General features: G+C 44.7%; 1 protein-coding gene across 1 annotated transcript in view; it reads right to left on the minus strand.

Annotated features, from left to right (window-relative positions):
* Positions 1-229: 229 nt before the first annotated feature.
* LOC144823904 (uncharacterized) overlaps positions 230-22915 on the minus strand; it is a 54384-nt gene continuing 31698 nt past the window's right edge. The window contains exon 4 of the mRNA XM_078682847.1: positions 230-2662. Coding sequence (XP_078538973.1) covers positions 1752-2662 — 911 coding nt within the window. The 3' untranslated portion in view covers positions 230-1751. The remainder of the gene's footprint in view (positions 2663-22915) is intronic.

Here is a 22915-nt window from a genome sequence, read left to right on the forward strand (position 1 = left end):
CTTGTAACGCTTGCACTACTCTAATAAACACAGTGATGGAGCAAACTACACACTGGAATGCCTCAGATCTGAGGGGCTGGTGGTGGGAGGGCTGCAGGGGGCGTAAGTTTCTCCCCACCCTCTTCCGGGACAGAGTAAACACCAAGATAGAACACAGACACTCTGAACGTACTGATGAGTTTGAAGTATCTCCCGTCTCACCGCCACATGAAACAGGCAGGCAGATTGGTTTATTAGCAAAGTTTTATTGCGTAAAATAAGACATTCTTGGCAAACAGCTCACTGCGGCAGTGTCCTTTGTCTAGTTGTCAATCTCTCCTCACACTAGAACAGGACACAACTGAACTCACAAAAAACATCACAGCATGCAATGAAATACTCCTTACAGTGTCTTTATCTGTCAATTTCCTTTGTTTTGTAATGTATGTGAACGTTAGTTTTTGGGTATTTAATTCTCACCAAAATAGCAACCAAACTCCGGCCGACTTCTACCATATGGTCTGGCTTTGCCCAGGCCTTTACCCCTTTTGGTCCGAGGTGGAATCTGAGCTCACACAGACCTTGGGTCGCCAGGTTCCACACGATCCCTTACGTCTTCTCCTGGGTATATTTGAAGGTTTGGACTGCTCTAGAGCGGACAAACATTTTCTGGGAACAGCGGTCGCAGTGGCTAAATGAGATAAGTGGCCTGGGCCCAGCCCACCCCCCTACCCTGCGAAAGTGGCACCAGGGAGTGGATTGGTGCATGGCCCAGGAGGAACATGGTTGTCCCACGAGGTGCCAAATGGCTAAACCTACTGTTTTAAATTGCCAGCTTTGGCTCTCCCATCTAACGGGGTGCTGCTTTCCAGCTTGGGTGGCTTGCATAAATACTCCTACCCAAACAGTGTTTTTTTTTTACTGTCTGCTGGAGATGGAATTGGCTTTACTGTGTAAGATGCATGCGGTCTTTTTTTCTCTCAAAATGATAATAAAAAAAGAAAATTCACACCAGAATAAACCATCTCAAAACATTGTGAATTGTGTCATGGTCTCGGCAGTTGAAACTGCAGAAGGATATGGTTGGTGCCACCTTTGCAAGTTGTTAGAATCTAGACAGCCATGAATCCTCTTTTGATCTCTCAGCATGGATGGGTTGTACAGAATATTTACACAGCCGGTCTGAAGATACTGATAGGGAGAGGATGTTCCTGCTTTAGTGATGGAAGGAGTTTATATTTTTTGTCCTCAAGTGGTTATTGATTCCTATTTCTTCTCCTTGTTTCTTTTTCCTATGTGCTCAGGTCTTTCAATAATTTTTTGTTGAATCCTAGAAGTTATGTCTATCAGGATAGTTTATGATCCACAGTTGGTAACATGTCCTCAACACTGCACACATTTCATGGGAGTCTGACAGGTTTAATTCGCAGTGAAGCAGCCTCTGTGAAGTTTGTTGCTTGGTGAAGTGACGTTGAAGAAGCTACATTCTGTTTGGAGACGCTGCGAAAGTTAGAGTTTGTCCTTTAATTCAAAGATCTTCTGACATTCAGAGGAAAGGGAGGATCTCAGCCCGGAAGGGTCGTTAGATGTCATAGGAGGTTTAACTTCAGCTGTAGATTCTTAGATGATGTAAAAGATCACATTTCTTTTTTTAAATGAAGGTTTTTGTACAGTGCTTTGAGAAGGCTTCCATCTTGTATGTGTTATTTGAGGCTGCTGAGCACCACCTTTTGTTTACAGCAGTTTCCATATCCTGTACGGCGTCATGGCCGTCACCTGTGTGTTCTTTGATGGCGTACAAGGCTTGCCTTAAGATCAAAGCTCTTGCTACACACAGTGCAGTGATAAGGCCTCTGTCCTGTGTGTACGCTTTGATGCCGTACAAGGGTCGCCTTCTGAGAAAACCTCTTCTCACACACAGTGCAGTGATAAGGCCTCTCTCCTGTGTGTATGCTTTGATGGCGTGCAAGGTCTGCCTTAAGAGTAAAGCCCTTGGAACACACAGTGCAGTGATACGGCCTCTCTCCTGTGTGTACGCTTTGATGCTGTACAAGGGTTGCCTTCCTAGAAAACCTCTTGGAACACATAGTGCAGTGAAAAGGCCTCTCTCCGGTGTGTGTTCTTTGATGCAGTACAAGACTTGCCTTCTGAGAAAAGTGTTTGGAACACTCAATGCAGTGATAAGGCTGCTCTTCGGTGTGTGTTCTTTGATGCCGTACAAGGTTTGCCTTCTGAGAAAAGGGCTTGGAACACACATTGCAGTGATAAGGCTTCTCTCCTGTGTGTACGCTTTGATGTTGTAGAAGATTTCCCTTCTGAGTAAAACTTTTCTCACAGATATTGCAGTGAAAGGGCCGCTCTCCTTTGTGAGTTTTTTCATGTGTTGCCTTATCAGCAAACCTCATTTCATGCTCAGTGTAGGGATACCGATCTGTGTGTGTTTGTTTGTGCTGTAAAAGATGCGTCTTTCCAGTAAATGTCTTCTTACACTCAGCACAGGCATAAGCTCTTAGGCCGGTGCGTATTCTTTTCTGCCTTGTAAGTATTGTTTTATTGTTAAAATTCTCCCTCCTCTGTATTCCTTGGTGTTTTCTTTCATTCATTTTATAAGCAAAATTCTTCCTTCCTCCAGAAGCTTTACGTTTCTCTTTCCCATTCATACTTTCTGTCTGCGACTGATGTGCTGCAGAATGAAATCAACACTAAAAATTATACATGGGAAATATTTCTTAAAAGAAATGCACGGTTATAATATGAGAAAGGTGGACAGTAATATCTAGGAAGGAAGGAAAATGTTACTACCTGTAAACAATAATTTGCTGCTTGTAGTTCTACCGTTCACATGTGGTGATCTCTCATTGGTTGGGTTCTGACTACTAAAAATAATTAATTTAAGATTGAGTTTTGATCTGGAGAACGACTCGTAATCCCATACCAGAAAGGCATAATGCATCAGCGCCCAGACTCCAATTAAAATCATTGTGTTGTTTTCTCCATCGGAGTACGACTGCTTATATGTGTAAAATAAAAAAATAAACTGCTTAATCTGAGCAACCTATATACTTTCCAACCATACAGTAAGTGGGTGATGCATGTGAGCCTGCAACATGACAAACTGATAGTATTTGCAAGAGAGTAACATTTTCCATTTGCAGCATGCTGTGGCACATCACAGGTTGTGCCATAACTTAAACGAATCGGTAAGGTCCAGAACGCCGCAGCCAGGCTCATTCTAGGGACACCACACCACGAACATATGACCCAAAACCTACGAAGCCTCCACTTGCTCCCCGTCGAGATGAGGATCACCTTCAAACTCCTCACCCATGCCTACAAATCCCTCAACAACATCAGACCCACATACCTCAACGACCGAGTATGTTTCCACGTACCAAAGAAGAACCTCTGCTCCACTGACCTCGCCCTGGCAGAGGTCCCCCATATCCGAAGAAACAGAAACGATGGGAGAACCTTGTCCTACATCGCAGCCAAATCCTGGAACGAGCTCCCGGTCAACATCAGACACTCCCAAACCCTCATCACGTTCAGGAAGGACCTCAAGACCTGGCTTTTCGACTGACTCAGCGCTGCTCCCTCCCCACCCCCTCTACCCCCCCCCCCCCGCCACCCCAGCACCTTTAGACCCTCGCGGGTGAGTAGCGCGCTCTATAAACCGCTTTTTGATTGATTGATTGAAAGGAAAGAATTGCTAATTGAGTTACTAATATGCTTAGAACAATTAAACACTTCTGGGCTTCTTCCTTGCATTGATGTCACCAGAGAAATATTTTATGAAAGGATGCACAGAACCACATGTTTCTGCTTTACAATTATCTACTAGAGGTATGTTGGGTAGAAAAGCCATGGTTGCATCTTTATCACACGTGGACTCAGCCTGTAGTATTTCTATGTGGTGTCTCCGCTAGGCTTGGGCGGTATATTCAGTTCCACTTGCGGCATTTGTGGAATTTGGGTAATTTCGCGTTACGCGGAGAACGTGGAATTGCCAAAACTTCCACGATCCGCTGCTTCGTGGTATTTTTTGCTTGTTCACGCTTTCAAAATGTGTGTTCCCAAGCACGCAATCAGCGTTCGCGAACAGGAAAAAAGCATTGTGAACGGGCAGAAGAAGCAACTCCGCGTGTTCGCAGATTTCTGTGTGCTCACAGAGATTTTATTTGCTGAGTTCTGTGTAACATTTGTAAAACTACACAAATTCCGCCCACCCCTAGTCTCCACACGAGTAGAAAATCATTTGCCAAATTGTGCTGGTAAAAAAACGTCTTATTTTTCATACATTTTCAATTCTGATAATGTAGAGCATGAGTGCATGTTTAACACTGGATGCATATTTAACTTTGTCTTTGTAAACTTGCAGGAACTGTTCATTTACTTATGGGGCGTGTAGTTTGCTAACTGTTTGAGGAAGTGACTGCTACTAGGTAGATAAGGCTTGCAGTGATGTAGTGGCTTAAAAGGTGTACTTGTTACTCTTGATAAGACAACGTTAAAATCTTAACTGGATGCCAGGGGTGCTCTGGTGGGATAACCATTCTCAACTCTCCCATGAACATTTTCACAAGAGTTTTTTCAAAAGTATTCAAACGTTAGTGTAGGCTAGGCCAGCTTCTTTATGTATGTATCTATATGTTATTTCTATACTGCAAACCTAGCCTAAAGCTAGGGCCAAAGATGAGCATAGGTTATTTTTAAAGAAGGGAGTCCTCAACTCTTTCCTAAACGGGAGCAATGTTGGGCGGTCTTGATGGATGCAGGATGTTGTTCCAGATCATGAGTTCTCAGATGGAAAAGGCCTGCTAACTTGTTTTTTTTGTTACAGTTCTAAGTCTGCAGTCTGATGGAGTTTTCCAACCTCGCATTTGTTGCACTTGAAACTAAGAGCTGAACTTAAGGACAATGAGAATGATGAACAAGTGATAAGAAAGAGGTAATAGCTACAAAAGAGGAAATCTTTAAAGGAAAAGCAAGACTACTGTACTGGAAGAGTCTTAAACTTTGTAAGATGATACGACTAAGTAAGGAGAGCATTCAAAATTCCATAGACACAAAGACGACATGAACTTCTGACAGAGGAATCAAGCTCAGAAGGTGACTCAGACGACTCTGCTAGCAACTACCTAGAAAAAAACCTACTTGCCACTTTTTTCACTGAGTACGGGTTACTGAGACAAGGACGAACAATGGAATATCATAAAAAGGAAAAACAAAAGCAAGAGGCACAAACAGAGGAAGAGAAAGACAGGAAATAGCAAATGGAAGACAAAAAGATAACTCACCCCATAGGAAGAGAAAGGTGATAGAGCAAGGCGAGATATGATTATTAAATCATCACAACATTAACGGACAATGGATGAACTAAATATCCACAACCTTGGCTTATATTTCTGCCCAAGGAGAGACTTAGATTGCAGTTCATGTAGAATTGACATATTTCCGTTTCAAAGATATCAACATAAAATTAGACCCAAGCCAATGAACATGAGAATAGGGAAGCCCAATACAGAAAACATGACTTGTGTTCAAGAGACGCTGATACTTCATGACATTGGCTGGTCTGGATAATGGAAATATATGTGCAACGAAATAGCAGGAAGCATTGCTGGGAAAGGGGGCACAGATAGGTCAGGGAAGCCTAACTCGCTTCAAAAAGGAAGCTACATATAACTCCTCCTTGCCTCATGATAATCTGGATGTCTTTAGTGACTTGGTCGCCAAAGACTTGTTCAAATAAATTGTTCACCAGTCAAGGCAAGAAGGGAAGAATCAGATCCAACTTGAGTAATGGACATAGGGAGGCCATTAACACATTCCGTAATGACAAAATAAGTACCAATGTCATATTTAAAGATAGATATTACAGACAAAACTCAGGGACAGCAATGGGCACCTGCTCTCCAAGCTCTGCAAATGTATTTGTGGTCTGGTGGAAGGAACAGGTGTGTCGTGTAGTTCCCACTAATCCGTAGGACCTGCACGTTTGTTGGACAACATAAACTTTGGATTAGTGCCTAGACTGGCTCCGGGCACCTCCGCAGGATGAGTTGGCCTAGAGAAAAGCTAGCTCACAGTGCCAACATAAGACTCCCTAACCTTACCAGGAAGCGAATGGTTTCTGGCAACCTCTGAACGTGACAACCCTGACCCCTCAGGGATCGTGGAAACAGAAAAGAACCTTTCTCTCAGTCACTCAAGGTTACTTGCTCTCAGAGAAATATACAGAGAATACACAGTGGGACGTTTTCAATATATTTATTGAACCAACATTATTCTTGTATAGAATACATAAGCTGCAATGAACAGTAGACCGAAGCAGCTGAAAGTGATTACAAGCACGTAAATAGTAGATATAGTTCTACCATGGTGCTAAAACAGTGTATATATGCAGGCATATAAGCAAGGCAGCAATATCATATAATCCACATTTGTAAAGTGCACAATCACCCGTAAGGGTCTCTAGGTGCTGGGGGCCGTCGGGAAGATTAAGCAAGCTATTGCCCAGAATCACATGGTGCTGGGCTAATCTGCCGCTGGTGCCGTGAATCGAACCGTGATCCCCAGATTCTGGAGGCAGTCGCCCTAGCTACTGCATACTCCTACTATGCACTCCCTACTCTACGTGTACCTAGAGTGTGTGTGGGTGTGAATCCAAGAATCCCCACTAAGGGACATGACATGCAGGCCACGAATTGGTTACAAACTGAACTTCCCCTCACGGAGATGCCAAACCGCTGCACAGTGAAGTCTCAGCCCGCACGGACCCTGGGTGTCAGCTATAGCGCCTCCTCCACTAATCTATTGGGATGCTCATTATTTATAATAGAAAGCATCTTGTGATGTACGGACAGGTTAGACAATGTTATAGATATGTAGATAGCCCTGTCACCCTGTGGATGAAGATACGGCATTTGTACATAGTGCGTCAAGAGGCCTTGTACATGGTGTTCAAGGCATCGTGACAATGTTGTGCGAAGCTAGATGTGTAAACAAAGTAGTTTCAGAGAAACTAATCCAACATTGTCGTGCATGCAAATATGTCTAAAAGGTCACAGCAGAAATGATCCTGTAAAACATTGGACAAGATATGAAATGAGTTACTTTGCTACATGGGCCTAACAAGGGCACATAACAGGTGGTCTGGACATTACAAAATGAAAACATGACAAACCATGCGCTGATTTGGATCGGGGATATAGATTACCTTTTCCTGCTGTGGGACGGAAGTAGGGAAATGTCTAAAAGATTGATACAGAGACAGACAACAACTGATCTCAACCGAAAATTCACTCACTAGATCAGAAATAAATCTATAAATGACCTGGCTATCCATACTGAGCTAGAGAAGCACACATGGTCACAAGCCTACATAGAAAGGAAAAAGCAGGGTGTTGTGAATAGCGTGCATTCACAGAAACTGATAGAAAGTATCCCCTATGGTGAAATGCTACTGACCCGTAGAAACTGTGATAGCCAAGAAGTGTATGAGAAGGAAGAAAAAAGTACGCGGCCAGCAGCCAAGCGAGAACCCAGAACATGAATAAACTACTTTCAAATCAGAGACACCAAAGGAGAGACCTGATATTACCGTAAGGTTCATCACTACAAACAATACGAGGTACACAGCAGCAATACAAATTCTAAACATTGGAAAATATTAAAAGCTGATCAGGTGATTGGACACAATATTACCTCACATCCCTCCATCACGTATCGTAAAGCCCTATCCTTGAAGGACAAACAAGTCCATAGCTATATAGATAGAGCAATGAGAGAAAGGGGCCATCTAACCTAAAATGTTTCAGATAATGAGGGAAATGTAGGCTTGCAAATCTGGTATCAAAATAAAGGAGGTTATTCTGCATAACAGGAAGGAAAAGCAATCAATTCATAACCTGTAGCACAGAATTCTGTGTATGTATACGTGAAAGAATGCACACACAGAAAACAATATGCAGTCAACTTGATTTTTCCTATTGCTAAGTGATGCCACCTTCGATACGGTGCCCCATGGGCTCCTCTTCTCCAGACTGTCTGCCATTGGCATCTCTGGTCTGGCTCTAGATTGGCTGACGTCTTTTTTGACCAACAGGACGCAGCAGGTCTGGATGCCACCGCATGCATCTTTGCCTAGGATACTCTCCACGGTAGTTCCGCAGGGGTCTACACTCAGCCCCCTGCTTTTTAATGTATACCTGACCGCTCTGATTTATTTGGGGGAACATTTGGGGGCAAAAATGATGGCCTACGCCAACGACACCCAACTTCTGTTTACCTGGCCAGGTGACAATTTGGATACGTCGGCTGTTCAGCACTGCCTCTCCTCTGTTTTCCGTTGGCTTGCACTAGCACAGCTAAAGTGCAACGAGGATAAATCTGAGGTCCTCTTTAATGGAACCTTCCCCGGTAACTTCAGAGATCTTCTATGGCCACATGATATTATTCACTGCCCCAAATCTATGGGTGGCCCAGCTAAGAACCTGAGTGTTTGGTTTGGAGATAACTTAAAATTTGATGACCATATCAAACAAGCATTTACAATGCAATGGTTTCGCCTTTTGAAAAGTTTGAGCTATTGGCATTGTAAATGACAACATTTGTATTTATGTGTTGGTTTTGAAAACAGATAAATAAATGGCATTGTCATTTACAATGCCAATAGTTTAATCTCTGGCAAATGCCACACAAAAACACACAGACCCCAACACACACACCAACAGAGCCCCCCCCCACACACACACACACACACACAGAGCCACACACACACAGACCCACACACACAGACCCACACACACACACAGACCCACACACACAAACACAGACCTGGAGTTCTGGACTTTTTGGTTCCGTCCAGAGGTGTCAGGGAAACACCCGAAGACCCCGGAGTTCAACCTGTCTCGGTGCACAAACAAACAGAAACACGGGCTTCTCGATGGTGGCGTCAAAGACCAAAGGTTTATTACTGCAGGGACACAGAAGTCACAGAAACTACACATGGGCAGTATCTAGGAGCCTGTTCAATTTGTACAAAGAGGGTTGTTCCTTATATACTGAATATTGGGCTTCAGGCAAATTTCTTTACATGTTAGCACATTCCAAAACCTTTGTATCTTAAACAATAAATATTTGGCGTTGCACAGGAATCGTCATCAATATCTGATGTCAAAACATTACGAACGAGGGGTTCCCACTATTCCATCATAATCCCATGTCAACTTCTCATTCAAGACCCGGACCGCCTCATCGTAAATTTCGTTACCTCCCCCTAATAAAGGCCCAGAAGGAAAGGAGCAGAGCCAGGTGCAGAAGATAGAAAAGTAGGATAAGAGATGTTTGTGGGTCGTAAATGGGCACGGCTACCAGCTTCGGCCGCCTAATCATGATCAGACCAACGAACACGAGAACCAGTATAGCAGGACTGGCCTCAGGCTGGGGAGGCAGCTCTTGCCGAGTCATGCTGCCACAGCGTTGCTGGCCTAAGGTGCACGTGTCACTAGCAAGGTGAATTGCCGGCTAAAGCCTACGTGTCCTTAAATGAAAAAGAGGTCATTGCGTGTCCATTGACTATGTGAGGGCAAGGAATACAAAATGGCTTCCTTGTTCTAAGATGGATTCCATGGGTAGAACAGAAATGTGTTTGTAACAGGAGTGCTCTTGTTCGTAGCATAGCGAAAACACCAGGATATACTAAATGGATCATTTGCGGTTCACTGATATCAAAATTATGCATTTGCGACAATGTTACAAACACGGGTAAAATCATCACGGAACCTCAGACCCTCCTTTTGCCCTTACATAGGCAATTACTCAGTCTATGTCAGAATCTAACTCTATGCTCATTAGGTCAGTGACATGTTGTTGCATCATCATCCTGTCTCGTGCCTTTTCTCCTAATGCAGGTGGTCTTCTGAAACAGGTTGCAGCACAGAGACTACACAAAGCGGGACCACATTGGATAATAAGGCAGCAAGAGAACAGAAATACTAGGATGACACCAATGACCATCAGAACCTTCCATCCCCACGCTGATACCAGAGTCCAAAACCACTCCATGAAGGACCAGTTTCCCTTGTCTACGTGTATAGAGTCGGAAATCTTGTGTAGCTTAGAGATCGCTTCATAGACGGTTGGAGCATTAGTGGGAATAAAAACACAGCAGCTCGATTGGATCATTCTGCATACCCCACCTCGATCTGCAAGTATTACGTCTAGAACCATACGGTTCTGCAACGTCATGAGACGATCCGCCTGAAGCTCAGCTGTTAAGTTACTAAGGGCACCAGCAGTTTCTGTAATAGTAGATTCAACTACCCGTGTTAGTTGACGTAGATTTCTACTATTGGCCATAGGCCCCCAAAACGGAAGGAAACCTTTGAAGAAGTCTCCAGCTTCCTGACCAGCGGTATCTTCCTTGTTGAAGACACCCCTTGCTACTCTGGTCTTGTGATAATCAGAGGAAGCAGTGTATGTCGGAGGTAACAATCGAGCAATATAACATGAACCTGAGAAGTCAGCAGGCAGCCATGTATACGCTCTGTCTTGACAGATGAAGTAAGTACCCCTAGCAGTAAGGAAGGCAGGGGAGGAGTTAGACGGAAATACGTAAGTCTCAACGCACTCACTCCTCCCTAGCTGAGCTCTCAGATTTCTCCCATTTCCTTGCAAACAGACCTGACCTCGGTGAGGCACGACCCAGACTGAAGTGGAGCTTTTACGCTTGCTTTCTCCCAAACTAAGGCGATACTCAGTAGAGTTCCAACTCAAATACACCCGTAATTCATCTCTAGGGTAAGATGGAGTATTATTGACGTCTTTAATCATGTCAATAATTCCCTGGACTAAAGCTTTGTTGGCTGAGTTGTATTTAGTGGACCGTGGTGGACGCGGAGGATAGGTCTCAAGGGCATAGGAAAAAATGGTCTGAAAGGCCTGAAATGATCCATTATAGCTAAAAGGCAAGACTAGATAGGGAATGCCTTTATCCATAGTGTGAGGTATCAAGCCACACACCCAGCAGTCTGTAGTATTAACTACCAGTTGGTGTTGATGCAAGAGCTGTACAAATGTATTGTTAATAAATTCTGAGCGTCGAGCTTGTTCGTGTTCAGGAAACGAGTGAAAAGAATGCATAGAAGAAACCGTAGAAGTAGTAGGATCAAGGGGAGGTACTGTAGTTACCGGCATAAAAATCAAATGTACACCAAAGATGATTCCACCCACCAACATTATTAAAACAATTAAAAATGTAACTGCACATTGCATTAGAAAGCATTTGCTGTGAAGTATTCTGTACAGTCTATTTCTGCGCACATAAATTACATTCTTTCGTTGCGGCTCAGGAAGCTCCATCTTCTACAATCCGCTCGTGACCACTGATGATGTGTACGTAGATGAAAATGCCTCTATCAGCCCTGGGAGTTCCCAGAACTAACAGAAAGATCGACCTTGTGTCTGACCCCCGCAGATTCAACTAGGCACACAGCCACCACCCTACGGCTACCCAGACGGCAAGGCAAAATTTTAAAACAACAAAAATAATAGTAAACTTCCTGGCTGAAGGCAATGTATAGAAAATTCAAATCTGAAAATAGGCAGTTTCCTGCTTTATTTGTCCATATTGCGAGGTCGCAAGTTGTATCTCAGTTTTGCAGGAGCTGTCTGATCTTGAAATAATATATTTTCAGCCGACGCTGCAATGTTCACGTTTGCAGATGACAAATGTTCTTTTGGTGCAGATGGCAAGTGTTCAGGGTTCAAAAGAGCAGTTTCAGGAGGAGTGTCAGAGTTTGATGTATCAGTGATCAGTTCTGCATCACTGAAAGGTATGAACCTGGGGACTTGTTCTGTTTCAGAGGCACCGATTCCTTTCTTTACCCAGTTGTCGTAAGGAAGTGGCAGAGGCACACGTTTGACATGTGTCGTATGGATCCAGTTCTTCCGTCCGGCCACACGAATAGCAGTTCTCGTTGCCAATAAGACTTGGAAAGGGCCGATGAATCTGGGCTGAAGATTTTTCGTTCTTGCAAAATTTCTAATGACTACTTGATCCCCAGGTTTCAGCTGATGACCTGGACTCTCCGGTGGCTTTGGCAATGCATCGAAAACCTGTTGGTGAATAAGGCTCAATTTAGCAGTCAAGTCGAAAAGATAATCAATTAACATTGGGTATTCCAGCTGCTTAAATTCTTTCGGTCTAGGTACCCCCCAAACATTTGCAGGACGACCAAAAATTATTTCATATGGACTAAGCCCTACTCTAGAATGTACAGTTGCTCTTGTTGATAACAAAGCCAAAGGCAGTGCATCTGGCCAGGACAAATTTGTGGATGCTTGTATCTTAGCAAGTTTCAGTTTAAGGGTGCCATTGTAACCCTCAACTAAACCCGCGGACTGGGGGTGATTCGCACTATGAAACTTCTGTCTAATCCCTAGGCCGGCACACACACTCTGCATAACTTTCCCTACGAACTCACTTCCGTTATCTGACCATACAATCCGTGGCATTCCGAATCTGGGGAAGTATTCTTTAAGGAGGATTTTGGCAGTGGACAAAGCAGTATTGTCCTTTAGCGGGTATGCTTCGATCCATCTGGAGAAAGCACAAACTACCACCAGGACGTATTTCAGATTATTACAACGATCCATGTGAATGAAGTCTAGCTGGATCACTTCAAAGGGGCAGGAAGGAGGAGCGAAGTGACCTGCAGGTGTGGGGATTCCCTTGCCAGGATTATGCATCAAGCATACCATACAATTTCTCACCACTCTCTCTGCACACTTACTAATCCCATCATTCTTCCAAACTGGAGCCAACATCTTACAAATCCCTTTTGAACTGATGTGCGCTGTTCCATGTGCCATCGTTACTACTGCAAGCACATACGCATCAGGCAACATCCAACGCTGTTGTTCCGACAAGTCAATCCAACACCCACTCGAGTCCAATTTACCCGTGCTCTCTTTCCATGCACGCTTTTCCTCCTCAGTCGCCTCTTTCTGAATTTCTTTCACGCTTTCCACTGTGTCTTCACACATTCCAGACTCAGAAATCCATCTTGCAGACGTTGCAACATATATTCTACTCATCATATTTCTAGCTGTCTGTTTTGCTGTCTCATCAGCAAAAGCATTCCCACGACCAACATCATCCGTGATTGCTTTATGAGCACTGCATTTCACAATCGCAACTTCAGTCGGCAAGGTTAGAGATTCCAACAAGTCATTAACTAGCTGGCCATGTTGAATCTTAGTCCCATGGGACGTAATGAAACCTCTCTCTTTCCACAAACGGCCAAAACTATGGGCCACGCCGAACGCGTACTGACTATCTGTGAACACATTCACTCTCTTTCCCTTAGCTAAAACGCACGCTCTTGTCAGCGCGATCAATTCTGCAGCCTGGGCAGAATTCTGACTCACTCTCGCAGTCTCCACAATCGTACTCAAAGTCGTTACTGCATAGGCAGCAGTCACATCACCATTCTCCAATTTGAAGCAAGACCCGTCAACATACAACGTGCCATCTGGATCTGATAATGGAGTGTCTTTTAAATCAATTCGTCCTTTTGTTTCTTCCTCAGTTCTAAAACAACAGTCGTGTGGTTCGGAATCACTCGACTCTTGGCTAGTCGGCAACAATGTTGCTGGATTCAATACATTGCATCTTTTGATCTGAATATGACTCGCTAACAATGTCAGTTCGTAACCTGATAATCTAGCACTGGTAAGGTGTTGCGTCTTGGTTCGATTCATGAGTGTATCCACAGCATGAGGAACCATAACCACTAGCATGTTGTTCATTACTAAACCAGCAGATTGCCGAATGGAGGCTGCAGCTGCGGCTGTAGCTCTCAAGCAACTAGGCAACGCTCTAGCTACCGGATCTAATGTTGATGAAAAATACGCACAAGGGCGTTGTTTATCACAAAATTTCTGTGTCAAAACACTCAACGCGCAACCTTCTCTCTCATGGACATAGAGCGTGAATGGTTTACTGTAATCGGGTGTACCCAATACAGGAGCTGAACACAGTGCATTTCGTAACTCAGAAAAACTCTCCTGGCATTCGGCAGACCATGGCACTGGACTCGGAACATTTTTCCCAGTCAAAGCTACCAACGGTTTCGCCAAAAGAGAAAAATTTGGGATCCATTGCCTACAATATGAGGTAATACCTAAAAAGGCACGTACTTCTCTCTGCGTACTAGGAACATTCATCTGTGTAATTGCTTTTATTCTCTCTGGGGTCAACTTCCTTCCCTCCTTTGACAAGAGATGACCTAGGTAGGTCACTTCTTGGCAACAGTATTGCATTTTTGAAGGTGACACCTTGTGATTCAAATTTGACAAGTGATGCAATAAGGAAATTGTAGCTGTTTTGCAAGTTTCCTTGTCATCGGCAGCCACTAGAAGATCATCGACATATTGTATTAAAGCAGAACCAGGAGGAAGTACAAATGAGTCTAACTGGCTTTTTAATGCTTGACTGTAGATGGATGGGCTTTCACAATAACCTTGTGGAGCGCGTTTAAACCTGAAGCTTCGTCCTCCTAGAGAGAAACCGAAGATATCTCTGCTTTCCTCGGCTATCGGAATGCTGAAAAAGGCATTTTTCAAGTCGATAACTGAAAACCATGCTGCTGTAGCAGGAATCAACGTTAACAATGCAGTAATGTCTGGAACCACAGGAAACTGTGGAATCACAATTTTATTAACCTCTCTAAGATCAATTACAAATCTATATACTGGAGGTTTTGTTGGATCAGTTCGTTTCAGAATGGGCAGTACAGGACTATTACAGACATTACCTCTAGTTTCTTCTATAACGTCTTTCTTGATCAGATCTTGTACTATCAGTAGGAGCGCACGCTCACCTTCACTAGAGATTCTGTATTGTGGAATTCGTGGAAATTTTACATTCGCTTTCAAAGTTACTACATATGGTGGAATTTCTAAAAGACCTACATCATTAGGACCAGTCGCCCAAAGAGTATCAGGGAGTGAACGCAGCTCTGGTGGGAGTGCATCCATCGACAAGTACATTGGAAAGATGATTCTTTTACCCAACGTAAGCTGTACTCCTTCTGGAGAGCAGTACAATGTCGCATATAGGCGTTTTAACAAGTCTAAACCAAGCAGATTTTCATTACAACCTGTCGTCAAAATCAGGGGTGCTTTCAATTGTCGGGGTCCAACAGAAATAGACAAAGGATCAGAAACAGGGTTGTGAACAGGGGCGCCTGAAAAACCTACTGAAACGTTTGTTGAGCCAGACAAAGGTGCGCCAGGGAGTTTCGCATGTATGATAGAACTTTTTGCTGCACCAGTATCCAACAGAAACGGTTCGACTATACCTGATGTTGCTACTGCGACATAAGGCCCACTCTGATCTACTGGAACTGATACTACTCCCTCTCTTTGTCCATGGCTGTCCTAGTACTCCCTTGGCTGACCTTCCTCACTAGCTTCATAGTAATCTTCAACATGATACTGTTGAGACCTATTCTGTTGGGCAGATTGTCCATTTCGTTGGTCGAAATAATTAGAAGGGCGATCACTTGTCTGTGGAGGCATAGCACCTCTTCCTCGACCTCTAGAGTTCTGCATATAACCACCACGACCTCTTTGAGCTGCCGCAGCATTATTTTGTGCCCGTACCGGACACTCAGTCTTATAATGGCCTTCCATTTTGCAATAAGCACACTGATTCCATTGGTACTGTGGCCTCTGAGAATTATACTCCGTTCTTTGATATGACCCTTGCTGTGTATTGGTCTGATTGGTGCGAGGCGGATATGCTTGCTGTAAAAGAACTTTAGTTTTTAACTCTTTCGTCTTTTTATCTGATTTTTCTTTCTCCTCTTTGTCCCTATTTTCATAGTACTGGGCAGTAGCAAGTATTTGCGCAGTCGTAGAGACAGCCCACGCACTTTCAGAATTCTTTAATTTACCACTAAGTTCTGGCAACAGATTGTGCACAAATTTATCAACAAATAATCTCTGGCCTCCTTCTGTGCTCATATCCTGACCACTGTGATCCAAGAAAATCTCCTCGAATCTTGTGAAAAAGTCGGAGACGCTTTCGTCTTTCTTTTGTTTGCACGCGGACAATTTGTCCCAGTTAACGCGTAATGCTGGCATTAGGGTCTTCATTAAGTCGATTATTCTACCGGGCAAATTAGCAATTAAGGGTTCAGGTTTAGAACCACCTATTTGTTGACCATCCGCTGCAATTATAGCTGCCCAATCACCACCTAGGGCAACTGGATGATTCTCTTTACGAATTTTAGCCCAAATTGGTTGCGGTACTACATTACCAAATAGCAGATCTATGTCAGCTAGATTTAATACACAAGCGTCAACTGTCTGAGCCAACTCTTTGTAATACCCTGCAGGATTTTTACGCGGATCTGGTAAGGCCTGTTTCACTGCTAATACTTCAGCTCGCTTCCATGGAATATGTATCCATACTCTCTGGAATTGGGCCGGAGCGGCTGCAATACCAAGGTTGACATTAGCTTGCACAGCTTCACGCCAAATTGGTGTAACCTCTCTCATTGGATATTGACGATTTAGTTTCGTACTACGTTTCTCTGACTCCCTCGGAGAACGAAGGGATGGGTCAATCCTATAACTTAAAATCAGTTCCATCGCTTCTTTTATATTTTGTCCAACTATCATACCTGCAGCAAACTCTTTCTGAACATTAATTAATTCTTCTAGATTTGATTCAGGGTCATCCTCTTCCAATTCCTCACGTAGAAGGAAACACATTTCATCGAACACATATCGTTGTGTCGGTTCATTCCATTGCATAAACGTATCTAATACATCTTGTACATTATATCTTCCAACTTTCGAAATCCATCTAAGAGCAGTGGAATCTAATATCCCTCTTTCTTCAGTACTGGGAAGCTGACTACGTCTCTGCACAGAGTCAGAGGTAGGAGTCTTAATCAGAGTTTTATAGAAGGGAGATAGAATGTTAGAGACAGAATCAGTGATTCTTCGACGAACAGAAAGTGGAGTCATAATATTAGCAGAAGCAGTAAATAGAGTAGCAGTTGGAACAGATAGATTAGAAACAGTAGGAGTAGCGGGCAAAACAGCTTGTGAACTAGCAGGTGTGAGCGATACAGGTATAGGTAAAGAAGCCGGCAACCCTGAAAGAGGGGGTGCCGAAGGAACATTAATAGTGACCACAGGAGGTACAGGAACTTGATTCAGAGGAGCGGGAACACCAGGTTGTCCAGCAACCGGTACTTGAACATTCGGTATAGGTGGAGCCGTAGCACCCTGTGCATACGGTGGGGGTGATCGTAACAAGTAAGACAACAGGGGATCCTTTTCAGGGTCCTCTACTATCTTAGCTGTACTTGATGGCAAAGCAGGATAGCACTTGTCTATTGCTAAATTATGCTCTCTATTGGCCACCTCCATCGCTTTCTCAGACTCGTTGAGTTGCAGCTGCTTAGCAGACTGTTCTAAAGTCAACTCTTGTTCTTTCTGTTCTTTTTTCAACTTTTTAATTTCTCTCTGTTTAGATTCTTTTCGCCAATAACGGAAAGAATCAAACATTGCCGGCCGGGCTTTCTTCTTGAACAATTTCGTTTCTAAATTATCAAGAACTTGAGGTTCGAAACTACCATGCAGTGGCCAACTAAGGACACCATCTTTCTCTGTGTAGTGGATCCATACCTCGTTATAAGAGATAGGGCCCACACCAAATTTGCAATATAGATCATAAAGGGGAGTTCCAATCGGAGGAACCAAACACGAGTCCTCCAACTGGGAATCACTGTTGCAACTAAAACAAGACAACATACAATTTTTCCGACTTACCATTTTATAACCGGGAACACAAAACAGACGAAACACAAATTAAAGAAAGGTGCGCACTTGAACCAAGAACTTAGGCCTACCAGAACTGACAAACGTATCGATACCCGAACTGAACTGAATGATTATCGTAACCAGAATAACCAGCGACAATCTTATAAAACCGAACCAAACCAAGAACTAAAAGGATTAGCAAAACAGAAACAACCCTTACGAAGTAACCAACTATCAACCACTTAATACTTAACTGAGGCACTGAAGACGTCACCAAGGAGAAACCCGTCACGTCTCGCCATACTAAGGACTGCACCTCGGGTCCAAGACAGGGCGACGGTCAAGGCAACGAACCACTGCAGCCGTCTGAACGGGAACCCTCGTGGAAGAGAACGTCGGGCCACTTTTGCGATATGCCGGGATCGATGAAGTGGGGCGCCTCCCTCTGAAATCTTCACACGAAGCTTCTCGAACTCTTCAGGCTTTTGGACCGGTACCGAATGACGTCGCCCCACGTTGGGCGCCAATTGGAGTTCTGGACTTTTTGGTTCCGTCCAGAGGTGTCAGGGAAACACCCGAAGACCCCGGAGTTCAACCTGTCTCGGTGCACAAACAAACAGAAACACGGGCTTCTCGATGGTGGCGTCAAAGACCAAAGGTTTATTACTGCAGGGACACAGAAGTCACAGAAACTACACATGGGCAGTATCTAGGAGCCTGTTCAATTTGTACAAAGAGGGTTGTTCCTTATATACTGAATATTGGGCTTCAGGCAAATTTCTTTACATGTTAGCACATTCCAAAACCTTTGTATCTTAAACAATAAATATTTGGCGTTGCACAGGAATCGTCATCAATATCTGATGTCAAAACATTACGAACGAGGGGTTCCCACTATTCCATCATAATCCCATGTCAACTTCTCATTCAAGACCCGGACCGCCTCATCGTAAATTTCGTTACCTCCCCCTAATAAAGGCCCAGAAGGAAAGGAGCAGAGCCAGGTGCAGAAGATAGAAAAGTAGGATAAGAGATGTTTGTGGGTCGTAAATGGGCACGGCTACCAGCTTCGGCCGCCTAATCATGATCAGACCAACGAACACGAGAACCAGTATAGCAGGACTGGCCTCAGGCTGGGGAGGCAGCTCTTGCCGAGTCATGCTGCCACAGCGTTGCTGGCCTAAGGTGCACGTGTCACTAGCAAGGTGAATTGCCGGCTAAAGCCTACGTGTCCTTAAATGAAAAAGAGGTCATTGCGTGTCCATTGACTATGTGAGGGCAAGGAATACAAAATGGCTTCCTTGTTCTAAGATGGATGCCATGGGTAGAACAGAAATGTGTTTGTAACAGGAGTGCTCTTGTTCGTAGCATAGCGAAAACACCAGGATATACTAAATGGATCATTTGCGGTTCACTGATATCAAAATTATGCATTTGCGACAATGTTACAAACACGGGTAAAATCGTCACGGAACCTCAGACCCACACACACAGAGAGCCACACACAGAGCCACACCCAGAGCCACACACACACACACACACACACACACACACACACAGAGCCACGCACACCGACCCAGAGCCACACACACCCACCCAGAGCCACACACACCCACCCAGAGCCACACACACACTCAGGAGAGCAAGCACAGCGAGGGGGCAGGGAAGCAAGCACAGCAAGGGGGCAGGGAAGCAAGCACAGCCAGGGGGCAGGGAAGCTTAGTGAGTTTAGTGTGCAGGTAAATAAAAGGTGAACCCCTGGGGTCTTGTTTGTGTGACTCTCCAGCTGACAGCGAGCAGCACCCAATGTTCTTATAAGTGCAAATATTTTGAGATGCATTGGACGGTGCCAGATCCTGCGGCCACGGAAAGTTTGTCTCCAGACACGGTGGGAAAAAAGGTGGCTTTTATCCAAAGCCAAGGACGTAACTTCCAATTGTGTACCAGGTGCAGTGACACCTGGACTGGGGGGTGGGTGGGGGGAGAGGGTGCATTCAACCCTGATTAACCCTATCTTTCACCGTTGAAACTGCTGCCAGCGGGGTCCATTCCTTCCTTGCACTAGGGCCCACGACACACTGGGTACTATGCCATTTTCCAAAACTTTTAAAAAACTGTGCCCTAAAATTGTCTGTTGTCTTGCACAAGTCACCTGGTGACTGAATTTCCACAACAAAATTAACCTGACTGTCAAGCATCTTGTCCTGTCCTGTGCAACACTGAACGGTCAGCTGATAGTTACACAATAGAGTAACGGGGATTGAGCAAAGCTATTGATAGAAGGCATTAGGTTGGCGAGGCACACATTTGAGATAAAGACCAAGGGACCTAAGCTATGGACACCAAGGATGTCCACTCCTGCTGAAACCTACGAACTAAAGAACTTAAATCATTCTCCCTCATTCTGGCCTCTTGGGTGGTCCACTGCTCCAACATGTCATCGCGATCAGCCATTTTCACCTTCTCGGATTTAGAAGCCGCCATTTGGCAACAAGAGCCTTAAAGCTACCGGAGAAGGGCAGCGATCAGACAAACCAGTAGGCCCAGATATTGTCTCTGTAGGTTACCTGGGCGGGCAATGAAATGGCCCAGTGCAAATGGATTTATAGGGCAGGTCCGAATATGCCACCAGAAAGGTGAGTTAGGTACCTTGACAGTAAAAAGTAAAACATTTTAAAAAAATGCAACAGCTCTACTTTTACGACACTACGTGTCCCTTATAAATTGTAAACATGTTTTTTTTGTAAAGAGGATGGTCCTCAAATGACAGCTCCATTATTTTTGCACTAGGAATACCTCTCTAAAACAGTGGTGTCCAGCCACAGTCCAGGGCCAACGCTGTGATAGTGTCAGGGTGGCACTGCCTCTATAATTTACCCCTATTTACCTTCATTTTAAAGTATCTCACCTGGAGACCTTGCTTCTAGGGCACGGGCCAGGCCCGCATGAACCCCTGCTGGACACGTGTGCTTTAAACATGTGTCCCCTCGGTCCACAGGCATTCTCTAATCTAAGTACTTGCATATGGCAGAAAAAAAGAAAATAGGAAGTAGGTTATTGATGCAGATTTCCTCTTTCAGGACTTTGAAAACCACAAATGCTAATAAAACGCTGGAAGATGTTCATGGAGTTCCTACTGCTGCTCATTAATACTCTGCTGTTAATATAGTCTGCAACCCACCATCATAATAAAGTCATAAACATGCAATGATTCCCGCACTTGCAGGCGGGGGGGGGGGCAGCGTGCTAACCAATTAAACAACAACCCCTGTTTACTCAGATTTTAACTACGGGTCTTCTGGCGGCTGGATTCGTAAAACCTGCTGGGCAGATACAGTGTGAAGCATTTTTTGTGGTAGTGCATGTTTGAGGAAGCTTGGCCAATTCGCGCTGCATGGCACGTTCTGGCCACACAGACTCCCATAAAGATGTGGGAGTTGTGAAGCATGAGGCGATTCCCAGCGCCCCCGATGTATGCGGCCATTTCGTAACATGTCCTCGTTTAACTTCGACTGCATGGGGATCAGCTGCGGCCTACCCGGAGAGGGAGGCCAGGAACGAAACACCAGCAGTTGCAACTAATATCAACAAGCATTAAGCACGGACAGCGGGAGGGGGGTGTGGGAACAGGCATACGGACAGCGGGAGGGGGCGCGAACGGGAACGGGCACACAGACAGCGGGAGGGGGGGCGGGTACGAGAACGGGCACACGGACAGCGGGAGGGGAGGCATATGGCAGAAAAAAAGAAAATAGGAAGTAGGGTATTGATGCAGATTTCCTCTTTCAGGACTTCACAATCTGTGGGTGGGTCGGTGTATGCTCTGCGACTGATTGTGTAAGCCCGATCCGAAAGCCGCCAGATCCCGCAAATAACCTCACTGCCCGCATCCACCGCTGACAGTAGCGGTCTCCGCTCCAATCCCCTATGCACCTTTGTCCCCGGTCCCGTGTCTATGAAGGGGTTGAAGGAGGCCAGGATACAAAGCAGGGGCTGAAATCACTCTCCACCGGGCGCCATCTTCAACGAAATGCCCAAAACAAACCTTTAAAAAAAAAAAAAAAACACCCACCGCGGCAATGACATTGTCAAAGGGGCTGGATGAGAAAAAAAATCGCCGGAACGCCCACGAGTCGCCTCGCAGAATGACGGACGCCTCTCTCTTCCAATGGCTAGCCTCCATTTATGGAGCTAGCCAATGGAAGACAGAGGCGGGACAAACATCCATACTGTAACTCAAAAGATTTCGCTCTGTGCGAAAGTCTGCTGCGCAGCTTTCGGCGAGGCGAAACCTAAAAACTTACAGGTGTCTGTTTCGGAACCCTTAAAGCCCTGCGCAGATTTTTTCTTCTTCTCCCAAGAGATGCCAAAGAGACAGTGTCGCGTGCCCTCATTTTATCCAGGTTGGATTACGCGAATGCCCTGTTTACTGGCTTACCATCCTATTTGATCAAACGGCTCCAGGTAGTCCAAAATGCGGTAGCTAGACTCTTGTTTAATATTCCTAGGAGGTCTAGCGTCCGCTCTCACCTGCGTAGTCTCCACTGGCTTCCGGTGGCACAGCGAATCTTGTTTAAAGCGCTGGTTCTCTCTTTTAGAGCGACGCATGAGCTTGGGCCAGTGTACCTGAGAAAACGCTTCTCTATGTATGTTCCCAATCGCTGCCTCAGATCTGCCAATCAATGTAGGATGGCCCTTCCTAGATTCAAGTATGCTAGGCTGGGAGGCCAATCTATATCTGTTATGGTAGCCAGAGCCTGGAATGCACTTCCTTTCCACCTCCGCATAACGCAGAATATTGTCCATTTCAAGAAAGGCTTAAAAACCCATCTGTTTAACCTATCTGCCTAAATGCTTTTACTGCCTTCCTGCTTTGCTCACTCTCCCCCTACGCGCCAGGATACTCGAGAGTAATAGAGCGCGCTATAAAATATTTTATAACATAACATAACATATGAGAGGCATCAAACATGCTGACAAAAATTCCCCAGTGTCCGGAGATTTTGAAAATGCCATGATAGTATTGTGGACTCGCTCAGTTTCTTTGGCGTTATATCAGAGGAGGTGATCAAGAGAAGAAATTGAAAAG

Source organism: Lissotriton helveticus, chromosome 1_1, assembly GCF_964261635.1.
Source record: "Lissotriton helveticus chromosome 1_1, aLisHel1.1, whole genome shotgun sequence".
Lineage (NCBI taxonomy): Eukaryota > Metazoa > Chordata > Amphibia > Caudata > Salamandridae > Lissotriton > Lissotriton helveticus.